The sequence below is a fragment of the Octopus bimaculoides genome, chromosome 12 (assembly GCF_001194135.2).
Source record: "Octopus bimaculoides isolate UCB-OBI-ISO-001 chromosome 12, ASM119413v2, whole genome shotgun sequence".
NCBI classification, from domain to species: domain Eukaryota; kingdom Metazoa; phylum Mollusca; class Cephalopoda; order Octopoda; family Octopodidae; genus Octopus; species Octopus bimaculoides.
The window spans coordinates 9,138,228-9,150,964 of NC_068992.1; the positions used below are offsets into that span (position 1 = coordinate 9,138,228).

Consider the following 12,737-nt stretch of genomic DNA (forward strand, 5'->3'; position numbering starts at 1 on the left):
TTGGCGTTAGGAAGGGCATCCAGCTGTAGAAACTCTGCCAAATCAGACTGGAGCCTGGTGTTGCCATCCGGTTTCACCAGTCCTCAGTCAAATCGTCCAACCCATGCTAGCATGGAAAGCGGACGTTAAACGATGATGATGATGATGATGTGTGTGTGTTTGTGTCTGTTTGTCCCCCCAACATCGCTTGACAACCGATGCTGGTGTGTTTACGTCCCCGTAACTTAGCGGTTCGGCAAAAAAGACCGATAGAATAAGTACTAGGCTTCTAAAGTATAAGCTCTGGAGTCGATTTGCTCGACTATAAAGGCGGTGCTCCAGCATGGCCACAGTCAAATGGCCACTGAAACAAATAAAAGAGTAAAAGAGTATATTTCCTCATTATCCAAAAGCAAATGACTTTATGACCACAAGAGGGCGAAAGTCTATGAGCATTCATATTTGATCATGTATTCCTAGATATGCTGTCTCAAAAAATTGTTTCGTCATGACCCGAAATATATCTAACATGTACAGACACGTTCTAATTACAGTGCTCTCCCCTTCGCTCTGCTATTTTTACTGCCCTCTTAGAAAAAGGAGTTACATTTAACATTTAAGTAATCATATTTCATTCTTGTCACTTCCGTTCATCTTTAGAATATTTAAACAACGATTTTCGTTGTCGATTTTTTTTTTGTTTCCGCTGAATTCTTTGACTATGAGTTGTTATTCTGTCACGAGTGGCTCAAAGTCACTTGTCGATCCTTCATGGGAATATATCGATCCAACACCTGATATCTTCGCAATGTTTCGGGAATTCGACAGAACCTTCTTTGGAGGAACTTTGTCTCGAGTGGAACTGAAGTGGAGCAAACGAATGACATCGTAAGTTGCCCTCTTGTTATTGTTTGTCAATCTGTTTCCCCCGCCTCCGTAACTCTGCCCTGACGTTCTTATGATCGTCCCATATTTCTGGATATTCAAGACTACATCGTCTAATTATTTATTTAATTATTCATTTATTAAAGTTGTAGGGTGTGGTTTGAGGAACCTATTATAAATATAAAGTGAACACACTTCACGGGGAAACCCTGAAAACGAAGTCCCATAGCAGTTCAAGTTCGCATAATTATCTCTCTCTCGATGACATGTTATATCTACAGCTGGGGGTGGAGGTACAATGGTCCAGTGGTTAGGGCAGCGGACTCCCGGTCGTAGGGTCGCGGTTTCGAATCCCAGACCGGTCGTTGTGAGTGTTTATTGAGTGAAAACACCTAAAGCTCCACGATGCTCCGGCAGGGGATGGTGGCGAACCCTGCTGTATTCTTTCACCACAACTTTCTCTCACTCTTACTACCTGTTTCTGTTGTGCCTGTAATTCGAAGGGTCAGCCTTGTCACACTGTGTCATGCTGAATATTCCCGAGAACTACGTTAAGGGTACATGTGTCTGTGGAGTGCTCAGCCACTTGCACGTTAATTTCACGAACAAGCTGTTCCGTTGATCGGATCAACTGGAACCCTCGACGTTGTTGTAAACGACAGAATGTCCACGATCTACAGCTGTTATGTTTTAATTCTGTTTATATTTGTGATAGTTTCATTCTGTCTATATCCAATGTTTTAAATTGTTTTAGCTACGATAATGTATATAATTCGGTTAACAGAGTTTACAGTTGCAATCCGATAATCCATGTCAATGTATAATTCATGGTAATTAATCTTAAATAAAGCTCCGTTAAATAGAATGAAACTGACATAAACAAGAAATGTACAGAAATAATTTTGCTGTTCCGACTGACGGAAACGAATAAGTAAATGCTTCCGAAAACATAAAAGAAACCCCAGCCTGCTGGATGTTAACAACTGTGGAGAAAACGAATATGAAATAAGAAATCGCGGGGTGGGGAGAGGACTTTCGGAAAATCCATAAGATCCGATTTTTCCCCTCAACATTCATGAAAATGTACATATATTGAAAAAAAAATCAAAAAAAAAAAAACCAACACCCTTCCCTCCCAATTCGAGCAAGTTATCCACATGCTAGAAATAACAGCCAAATCTCACAAAACTGCGAATTTTTCATATTCGTTTTCTACAGTTGTTAATATCCAGCAGGCTGGGGGTTTTATTGGTTTTTATTAACGGGTGTTCTTTATATTGACCTAATCTTTTAGCTTAGATCAGCTTCACTTTGTGGAACCCACTTATTTAATGTTGTTGGTAAAGTTATTGAATACGCTATATAACTTAACTTATATATGCTTCTTAATATGCTATTAAGTTCGTTTATTTTACCTCTCTGAGCGAGAGATATACAGTAACAATACCTAATCTTATTTAGCCCCAAGAAAACATTATTGCCCTTGTATAGGACTGCCACATTATGCTGGCAAATGAATTTTACTAAGTTAATTTAATTAGTTTCGGTAATCACCAGCTCCCTCATTAGCTCAAAATACTGTTTACATTGCGTGTGTGGGATTTTTTAATGTCTACAAAACTTCCAAAATGTGTTTTTTTTGTTTTTTTTTGTTAGACACCCCAAAAGATTATCCACCATCTTTCCAACAACAGCCTCGGGCACCTCTTTTGAATTCCATATGTCAAACACTCGTGGACATAATCACAAAATCAAAAAACAACACAGTACACATGACTTCCGGAGACATTCTTTCAGACTCAGAATTGTTGAAGCATAGAATAAACTCCTTTTATCAGTCATTCGCTGTCGAGACAATACATCCTTTAAAACTTCCAATCCGCCAACTGTACCCCTGACGGCCTCCCCACCGCCTTCTTAGTTGTAGTGCACCTGAGCACTGTATACAACAGTTTCTTTCATTTCTAAATGAGGACTAAATAGGTAAATTATTCAGTTCAGCAGAACTTTTTTTTTAAGTGCGTGTGTATGTGGGGGGGGGGGAATCAGTCCCTAATAAAATGACATCCATCCCCGAGTAAATTACTTCGGAAAGCAAACAAAAATACGTTTATTTGTTTGAAAGTTTTCGGAAGAGAAATTTATGAATGAAGCTGTTTGTCCTGACAACAGTTAATCCTAAGTTACAAGGTCTCATGATAATATATAATAGTGAAGATAAATTTTGAAAAGATACAGCTTCCTAGATATCGTTTCAGTTCATCACACCACCAAAATTCGAAAATATATACCCGAAGTATTTATTTATTCGTTTCGGTCATACAGGATGGCCATGTTAATTTTGCCCATCCTCCATTATTGTTGGTGGTATTGTAATTAACATTGACCTACGCTGTTTGCAATGTCTTAACGATGATGGTTTTAATTTTATGTGTAACTTTCATGCGTATTTCATCTATATTTACGATGATTTAATTGTGTCTGTGATGTAAGATCCGGAATTCAAGGAAGCTGATATTTGTCCAGCATCAGCGAAAGTTTATTCATAAAAATTGCAGTGTTTTCATTGGCATGCATTATAAATATATACAGGGTCCGACAAAATGATCTGACACATTTTTGTAACTTTAATTTATTTGCCTTTTATTAAACCTACAAATGTGTCAGATCATTTTGCCGGACCCTGTATATATATATATATATATATATATATATATATATATATATATATATATATATATTTATTTATCTTCGAACTTTGACGACTGTCAGTCACCCCACCCATTTATTTTCTTTATGTATTCGGTTTCTTGTGTGTTCAACTGCGGAAATCACGGTTCTGGGAAGAACTTGCACTTTAAAATTTTAAACCACCTCTAAATTATTATTACGATTATTTGATGGGGGTAACTCTTCGAAACTTTAATTAAACGTTTTAAAATATGAAGATTGCAATTTTGAAATAAATAAATTATAAAATATATAAAATTGTTCAAGGTTGAATTTGTTAAATATTCTGCTCCACGAATTTTTGGAATAACCATATCACAGAGTTGACTACGAGCGAGGGAGGTTTGGACCAGTTCGCTCGACCTACTTAGAAAAGAGCCAAATTTCCCTTCAAACCACATTGAACAATAGTCAAAGATAAACAGAAATATTGCCCACCACCACCACCACCATAAAAAATACAGTTATGATTTAAGACCAAAACATAATTTAGGTTGTACACCTGTGAATTTCTTAAATTCAATATTACAAAGCTTGGCAGTGAGAGAAACAAGAATATAAGTACATTTGCACTTTCCTTCTATGCTTTTGCTGTGTGGAATAATAAAGAGAGAGAGAGAGTCTCCTGATGGACTGTTTCATAACCTGGTGTCTTCATGAACCTTTATGGGCTTGCATTTGCTCCCTACACAGACAATAAAACATTCCTTAGCAGTTCCTTTAATGGCTCTCACCATAGTCTTATATAAGCCATTCACATCCAAGATCCAGTATATAGATATAGCAAGGGCAGGTAGCCTTTTCAATACCGAGTGGCAAACTCAAATTGCTTAAGAAACTCTACAATGCTTCTGTGATCACACCAAACAACTTTAATTCGAATATTATAAAGCATTAACTGGCCAGATAGTTTTACAATACTTTAACCCTTTTGATACCAACTAACCTGAGACCGTCCCAAGTTCTATGACATAAACTTACTGTTTTAAAGTGGTCTAAATTATAATCTTCATTCTAAATTTTGGGCTACATTATTCCAGACCCCAGCTTGATAATTAGAAAGTTATTTTGCTAAATCCTTCATTATTTTTAAAATGAATTTAAAGAAAGGCAGCATATGTTAACAGAAATATAGTCACAAAAGAGTTAAATACTGGAACACCAAAGGTTCCATTGAGTTGAAATTTAATGAGAAATTTCAGTGTTCCAAGCAATAATTATCTACGATAACTTAAACAGTATGTAAAATGAAATTTGTTATGGTATTATTTTCCAGGCATAGTGTACCCCGTACTAAAATATCTCATGTGTCCAGAAACTAAAAGATAATTATTTGATTGCAAAGAAATATCTTGTCTAAAGTATTAATGTCATTAATATATACATTTTTGTTTTAATTCTATCAAGCACATGAACTTGTGGTTGGGGTGTTGAGTTCACAATCATAAGGTTGTAGGTTCGATTCCTGGACCAGGTGGTGTGTTGTGCTCTTAGGCAAAGCACATTACTTCAGGTTACTTGAGTCTGCTCAGCTGAAAATGGGTAGCAGTTGAGTGGTTGTACAACCCTCTTTCCTTCCAGCTAACGTATACCTGATGTTCCAATCAGTCAAAGTTGGGAGGGCTGAGAGGTTGTCTATGTCAGCTTGCAGCTATATATAGGTACTCCAAAACTATTAGCAAAAGTTTGGTTCAAGCTGCTAAGCCATACTTGCCTGTGAGTGACAGCTAAGCATATCTATGATTATGAATTTTTTTCGAAAGTAGGTGAATTTGGAGTAAACACTTGAGTGCTAATAATGTTGTACTCAGTCTATGAGTCATCATCATCATCGTTTAACGTCCGCTTTCCATGCTAGCATGGGTTGGACGATTTGACTGAAGACTGGTGAAACCAGATGGCTACACCAGGCTCCGATCTGATTTGGCAGAGTTTCTACAGCTGGATGCCCTTATGTAATGTCTCACCAGGCAGTGAAGCAACTCTGTAGATGTTTTGATCCCTTCAGCCACAATGCCAGAGCTATCCAGGGCCATCCACCAATGCAGGTGGCAAAATTTCCACACAGCAGTACAAGCTTTGTTGAGTTCGGTGTTGAGACTCTGGGCCTGATGTTCTGCCATCCTCACTGCTAACTCTTCCTGCACCAATCATCTTCTCTCATGAACCAGATGTAACAACTTACTTTCTTAGTAGCTTCTGACAATTTTCTGGTAACATCTGTTGTCTCCTTTGCAGCTGGTCTCAAGATCCCTGAGCATTGAGTGAACCCTGGTTCCAGCATATCCTCAAACATTTCTCTCTAAAGAGATGAAGAATATTACCAAAATCTAATTTTCTTCTTCTCCTTTACTAAAATATATCAACACTTTTTCCATCTACAGTGAATAATTCTAAAGCAAGAACCGGGAAAGTATGATGTAAAAACATTAGTGTTGTTAAAATATTAGATATTTCTAAGTATTCTGTTAATAATAATTATTGTTTTACTTCTTTGTCAAGGTGTGCTGGTTTGATGGCACCATTAGAAGGTAAAGGTGGAGCCTGTTCAATACGCTTGAGTGAGCCACTTCTCAAATTGAGACCACGAAAAGACTTGGTGGAAACGTTACTTGTAAGATATTCAGATTTTTTATTTTCATTTCAGTCTAATACTCTAACAAGGGAAAATAATAAATTTCAATATTGAGAGCAAAATTTTAGCCAGAAATAGTTAGCCTTTTTAAATTGAGAGAAATTTTGATAATTCTTTAATAGTTATTGCCTGAAGAACATTCTTCTCTTCATGTGCCATGCCTACAGGTGTTGTTTATATACCTATCATCAAAAACAAACTAGTTATGAACATTCCTTTTTTTTTTTTTAAGGATATCTAGGACTTGGGACTATTTTATATAATAAGTCCTTCCATTTTGTTTTTAAATGGGTGTAAATTGAGAGTGATCTGACTACTATTTCAAGCAAGTCAAAAAACTGTAGAAATTCCCTTGTTGACTCAGTTTAAGAAAATAGTATTGATTGAAAAGGATTACAGTTAACAGAGGAACTGATCAGATGGGGAATCTGTGTTTTTATGACATTTAAAAACTGCTCAAATATATAATGTGTGTAAATTGAAAAACAAAAATTTATTATTTTCAGCACGAAATGATACATGCCCACCTCCATGTCACCAAATGTCGAGTAAGTATAGTTGGTTTTTATGTCTTCACTCTTCTCTTGAACCAGACTAGTTCGGTTCAAATAATTTCATGTTAACTTCATTGTTTTGCTTTAAACCAGTGGTTCTGAACCATTTTTTGTTTATGAACCCCTTTGACTCCTATTTACTCAGTTGGACCCTCATAGCCTATATCTTTATAATTAAGTATTATTAGGAATTGTATAAAAAAAAGAAAATTGTTAAAATATTTTGGGTATTGTAGAAGTATTACCAAGAGTACGTGGAGGCGCAATGGCCCAGTGGTTAGGGCAGCAGACTCGCAGTCATAGGATCGCGGTTTCGATTCCCAGACCGGGCATTGTGAGTGTTTATTGAGCGAAAACACCTAAAGCTCCACGAGGCTCCGGCAGGGGATGGTGGCGAACCCTGCTGTACTCTTTCATCGCAACTTTCTCTCACTCTTTCTTCTTGTTTCTGTTGTGCCTGGAATTCAAAGGGTCAGCCTTGTCACACTGTGTCATGCTGAATCTCCCCGAGAACTACGTTAAGGGTACATGTGTCTGTGGAGTGCTCAGCCACTTGCACGTTAATTTCACGAGCAGGCTGCTCTGTTGATCGGATCAACTGGAACCCTCGACGTCGTAAGCGACGGAGTGCCAACAACGACAACTAAGTGTACATTATTCAATAAATTCTTGTTTTTTATAGACTGGAAGAGTATAGTTTGAAGAAAATTTGGCTGCTGTGACGGTGTCTGCTTTTAACGTTGAGGTTCAATCTTGATCACGCTGACTGCCTCTTGTTTTTGTTGCTCTTTAAGCTACTCATTTTGCTATTCTCTTTATTTGTATTATTTATTGAAATTATTTTTTCTCATCAGGAAAGTGACCCCCATGGTCCAAAATTCAAGGAACACATGAACCGTATAAACAAAGCTACCGGTGCCAATATAACTGTGAGTACTTGACTATTCTACCTGTTTTATGTTAGAAACAGCCAGTTCTGCCCCCTTGCACATAATCTACAATGTCATTCTAAAAATAAACAATCACATCATTAGAATCTCAAAGCTGCAAGCTAAAGCAGGATTTATTCAAAACAAGGGTGAATAAATAAATATTACATTTGGCAGTGTGATCCGAATACGAAATGGTTAAAAATGTCTGTATTTAGTGGGTGGAAACTAAAGAAGCTTCATGTATGTATGTATGTGTGTGTATATATATATATATGTGTGTTTGTATCATTGTGTACCCTTGTCTAGATCTCGTATGATGGTTGTAAATGAGGATCACCATCCTACAAGCGGGGTTATTTGTTTCCAGTGTTGTGTTAAAAACCTGTCTACATATGGGAAAATATTTACCTTGCTTGGAAACTGGAGAAGTGTTAAGGGCATCCAGCTGTAGAAACCAAGCCAAAACGCACTGGAGCCTGATACAGCCCTCTGGCTTGCCCACGCCAGTCTAACCATCCAACCCATGCCAGCATGGAAAACATACGTTAAATAATGGTGATGAATGTCCTTTGATATTTTTGTGTTTAATCAATTGATTTGTTTCTTTTATTTTTATATCTAGGTTTACCACAACTTTGTTGATGAAGTCAACCTTCATAAACAACATTGGTGGCGTTGTAATGGACCTTGTCAAAACTGGAAACCATTTTATGGCTGGGTGAAACGAGCCATGAATCGAGCGCCTTCCAGAAATGACTTTTGGTGGGAACAGCACCGTATGACTTGTGGAGGACAGTACATTAAAGTGAAAGAACCAGAAAGTTATGGTAAAAAGAAAGAAAGTAAACTTTCAAAAACAGACAAAAAATGTAGGTTGCTCCTTAAAATATCTTTAAAATCAAAATGGTTACGGATGTTTGTGGCTTCTTTGTATATTTTATTTTGCAATTAATGAAAATTAGTGATATTGGTTACAGGTTTTCCAATGGATAAAACATTAGTTTACTGCATTTCTGCTGATGAGTGAAAAGATATTGTCTGTAATTTGGTGTTGAGCAAATATCATAAAGGAATTTATTCTTTGAAGACAACTGCTTTTACTGTTTTCTCACTGATGATATACATACAAACATTTATCTATGTATTATGTTTTCATCCATTGATACTGGTTGAAAATTCTGCATAAATCTTGTTTCAGTCCCAGTGCATGGTACCATGGGCAAGTGGCTTCTACTATAGCTCTGGGCTGACCAAAGTCTTGCGAGTGGATTTGGTAGACACAAACTGAAAGAAACCTATTATATATCATCATCGTCATCGTTTAACGTTCGCTTTCCATGCTAGCATGGGTTGGACGATTTGACTGCAATGTTTCAGACGGCAGTGGGTTGTAGGGCACGATCCACCTGTTGTCAATTTCTGTCCATTGACCATTAACTTTGTGCTTGGTAGTGTTTCCACCATCTTCTGGTTTTCGGCACCTGTGGAGTGGGTAACCGTCATGTCCCTTACGTATCTCGTGGATAAATTACGTGGGGAGCCGTTTGATGCACTTTTTTGTGCTCCATGCAGGGTGATCAAATGAAAATGAATGGGTTATTTTCCCTTGGCTAGGAAAACGAATGAGTTATTTCCCTTGGCTGTTAAAGGAAAATATATATGGGTTATATATGTGGACCCCTTCTAGGGGCCCTAGCCATCCAATTATAGATTTTTATTAAACTTCAATGAGCCTAGTAACAAACTGGATGTTACTTTAACATGCTTGCAAAGTTTCACGAAAATTCGTTAACAGGTGTAGACAGCAACTTAACACAAACAGACAACTCGCATTTATATATGTATAGATGTTTGTATGTATGTATATATATATGTGTGTGTGTATGCGTGTGCTTTTGTATCTATGTTTGTCCCCCACTACCACTTGACAACCGGTGTTGGTGTGTTTATGTTCTCATAATTTAGCAGTTTGGCAAAAGAGACTGACAGAATAAATACCAAACTTTAAAAAATAATAATGGAGTTGATTCATTCAACTAAAATTTCTTCAATGCGATGCCCCAGCATGGCTGTAGTCTGGGGGTCAATAAACTGCTAGATGTGTAATGTAACTGTCAGTTGGCATTATGATAGCCGAAAAGAAAAATTGGTAGAATTGAATTTTTAGATATCTTCAATTGTCAAATTGTTGAAAGCTTCTTTATGATGATAATTAATCCTTTTTTTTTTCTTCTCCACTTTTTCTCTTCAATACAGCTCCTTTGAAGAATGGAAATATTTTGGCAATGATTAAAAAGAAGTATAATTTGAACAAGCCAAAACCAACAGTGATATCATCTAAGACTACAAACAAATCTGAGAAAAGTTCACCCAAAGGGTCAGGCATCCATTCTCCATTGAAGAAACACAACAATTCAGTTCCTATTAAGAATGCAAGCTCTACCATTTCTTCATGTAATACTCCAGAGTCCTCATCAAGTTCTTCTAAAGATGTTAAAACAGTTGGTAAAAGTACAAGTCAATCATCCATGAATAACTTTTTGGGACAGCTTCATAAAGATACACTGCAACGGAAGAACACGTCTCAGACTAATGGATGTAGTTCATTTACAGCAACAAATAAAGATACTATGGAGAAGAAACGTCCAAATGTAAGTGAAAGCCAAGCGAACTACAATGCCTCAGTTGTTAAAAAAAGAATGTCAAGCTCTTCTACTTCTACATATGATACCTCAGAATCCTTGCCAAGTTCCTCCAAAGATGCTAAAACTGTTGGTAGAGGTACAAGTGAGTCAGCTATGAATAACTTTCTGGGACAACTTCATAAAGATAAACTGCAACGTAACTGCATGTCTCAGACCAATGGAAATGGTTCGTTTACAGGGATAAATAAAAGAGTATCTGAAAAAGATTCTGGTCTTAAATATGTGGAGAAGAAACGCTTAAAAGTAAGAGAAGATGAATCATTCAGATCTTCAAAAGACACAAACAGAAAGCTTCCTATCGATGAATCCACATTTCTCTCTGAGTTAATTGATGATAAAATAAAGCAAAATATCCCAAACCATCCCAAAAATTCTTTAAAAGATGGTAATGAATTACCATCCTCTTCTCAAACACATTTGCTCTTTGATAAGCATCGAAACAATTCATCACCTACCGAAAGGAAAACTAAGACTTCTGTACATAAAACCATTAGTTCCTCTGTTAATAAAGAACACAATTTTTTTTCAGATTCACCTCATAATAAACACAAACGTAATAAAGCATCAACAACAGTTGGAAAAAGTCCTAAAGTTCGAAACGCTTTCCCAAATTCTGATCTAACATCCGCTGAAAATAAAATGAATACACATTCTACTTCAGAAAGTTTGAATTCTGTAAATAACTCTTCTATTAAAAACTATTTTGATTGTAGTACGTCAGACCATTTGGCAGCGAGAGGCAGTAATAATTCCAATCCCATTATTATTGACAATTCTGATGATTCCAATTCTGATATCGTAAATGTACCTTGTCCTGTCTGTGAAAAACGTGTGCCTGAAAATCTTATTAATCAACATTTAGATGAGTGCCTCTCTATGAAATAGAAAATGTAATTTATTCGATGTTTAACTTAGAATTGAAAGACATCAACATTTACACAAATAAAAACGTATCTATTTATAATTTTTCATGCATTCTTTATCTCCAGAAACTTCACTTGCTTCGAATATAAACATCTATTGTAAAATAAATTTTTTAATATTACTTAAAATCATGATATAAAAAGGCATTTGATCTTTATATTTCAAGCAATGTTTCTCAAACATCTTTGATTGCAGAATACAGTTTGTTACAATTATAGTTTTTGTTGTAGATATACTCCTTGCAAAATACTTTGCAACAATTTTAATGATATTTCGTTTTTATTAGTATTTTAAAACGTTCAAAAGAAATTTAATGAATATTGCTCTATTGTTTTACAGAATACAGTTTGTTTCCCAAACTGAATAGAATCTTTTCAAAAAATTGTCAATCTACTTAAATATTTTTTTCAAATCTAATTTGTTTTTACTTAGAGGCCTTTTTATCCTTTGTATCAAATTTCAATTTGAAATACTCGAATTATTTATGGTAGGATGATTGTTCTGTGATAATCATTTTGTTAAACATTTGAATGAAAATATCAGCTTTTCCTCATTGTTTTGTATTAAATTTTTTTTCTCCCCTTTTTCATTGAAAATCAAAATACTCAAATTATTTCATTAATTATTTCATTAAACATTTGGTGAAAGCATTAATTATTCAAGTATAAATTCATAGAAAAATAACCTATATGTTTTATATGCACCCACAGAAGTGTGGGGACATGTGGTATGGTCTTGCCTGATCATGATTAAAATATAATTGTTACATTTGAAATCTGTTCCAAACAAAGTGAATGTTTTTATAAATTATAAATTCTCCTTTTCACCTAATTTGTATATATTTCAAAACTCTCCTTTTTAAAAATTCATTGTAAATATATATAAAGTTTCTGTAATATTTTCATCCTATTTTATCACGAAATTTGTATATATTTCGATACTCGAGTTGTTTGTAAATCATTTGTAAATATATAAATTATAATTGGCGGAGTTTCAAATCAGGATGCCCACATATGTTGGATTTTCTTCGTTTTGACAGGGATTTTTCCAATTTGTTTTTCATCACATGGCCTTCAAAATGACGAGGGCGTCTTTTTATGGAAAAAAATTTTTCGAAAATTTCTTTTTTTGTCTTTCTTTTTTGGCCACTACACGCTTAAAAACCATTGGTGAAGCTTTTTCTGTTAACAAAAAAAAAAAAAAAATTGTAGATATTTTCAGATGAAAAGATGTGTGACTTAAGGGAGATTTTGCTATTGTTTCTAGCACATCCTATGACCACCTTCCTTATTTCTTTGTCACTCGCATGTATTGATGGTTTTCTATTTTTCTATATTTTTCTCCCTGTGAATACATTTATGCTTTAAAAAAAATTTTTTTATTTGATTTTTTT

General features: G+C 35.4%; 1 protein-coding gene across 1 annotated transcript; it reads left to right on the plus strand.

Annotated features, from left to right (window-relative positions):
• The first annotated feature begins 594 nt into the window (after positions 1–594).
• On the plus strand, positions 595–11,384 carry LOC106876759 (DNA-dependent metalloprotease SPRTN). Its single transcript, XM_014925447.2, has 6 exons — positions 595–867; positions 6,097–6,208; positions 6,736–6,777; positions 7,638–7,712; positions 8,338–8,584; positions 9,972–11,384. The coding sequence occupies exons 1-6, from the start codon at positions 701–703 to the stop codon at positions 11,303–11,305; spliced, it is 1,977 nt and encodes a 658-aa protein (XP_014780933.1). The 5' UTR covers positions 595–700; the 3' UTR covers positions 11,306–11,384.
• Positions 11,385–12,737: the final 1,353 nt, after the last annotated feature.

Bases quoted from the DNA above. Each gene is read 5' to 3' on its own strand.
- LOC106876759 (XM_014925447.2), top strand. From the start codon at position 701: ATGAGTTGTTATTCTGTCACGAGTGGCTCAAAGTCACTTGTCGATCCT. The intron at 7,713-8,337 runs GTGAGTACTTGA...TTTTATATCTAG, and splicing joins CTACCGGTGCCAATATAACT to GTTTACCACAACTTTGTTGA. The intron at 8,585-9,971 runs GTAGGTTGCTCC...TCTTCAATACAG, and splicing joins TTCAAAAACAGACAAAAAAT to CTCCTTTGAAGAATGGAAAT.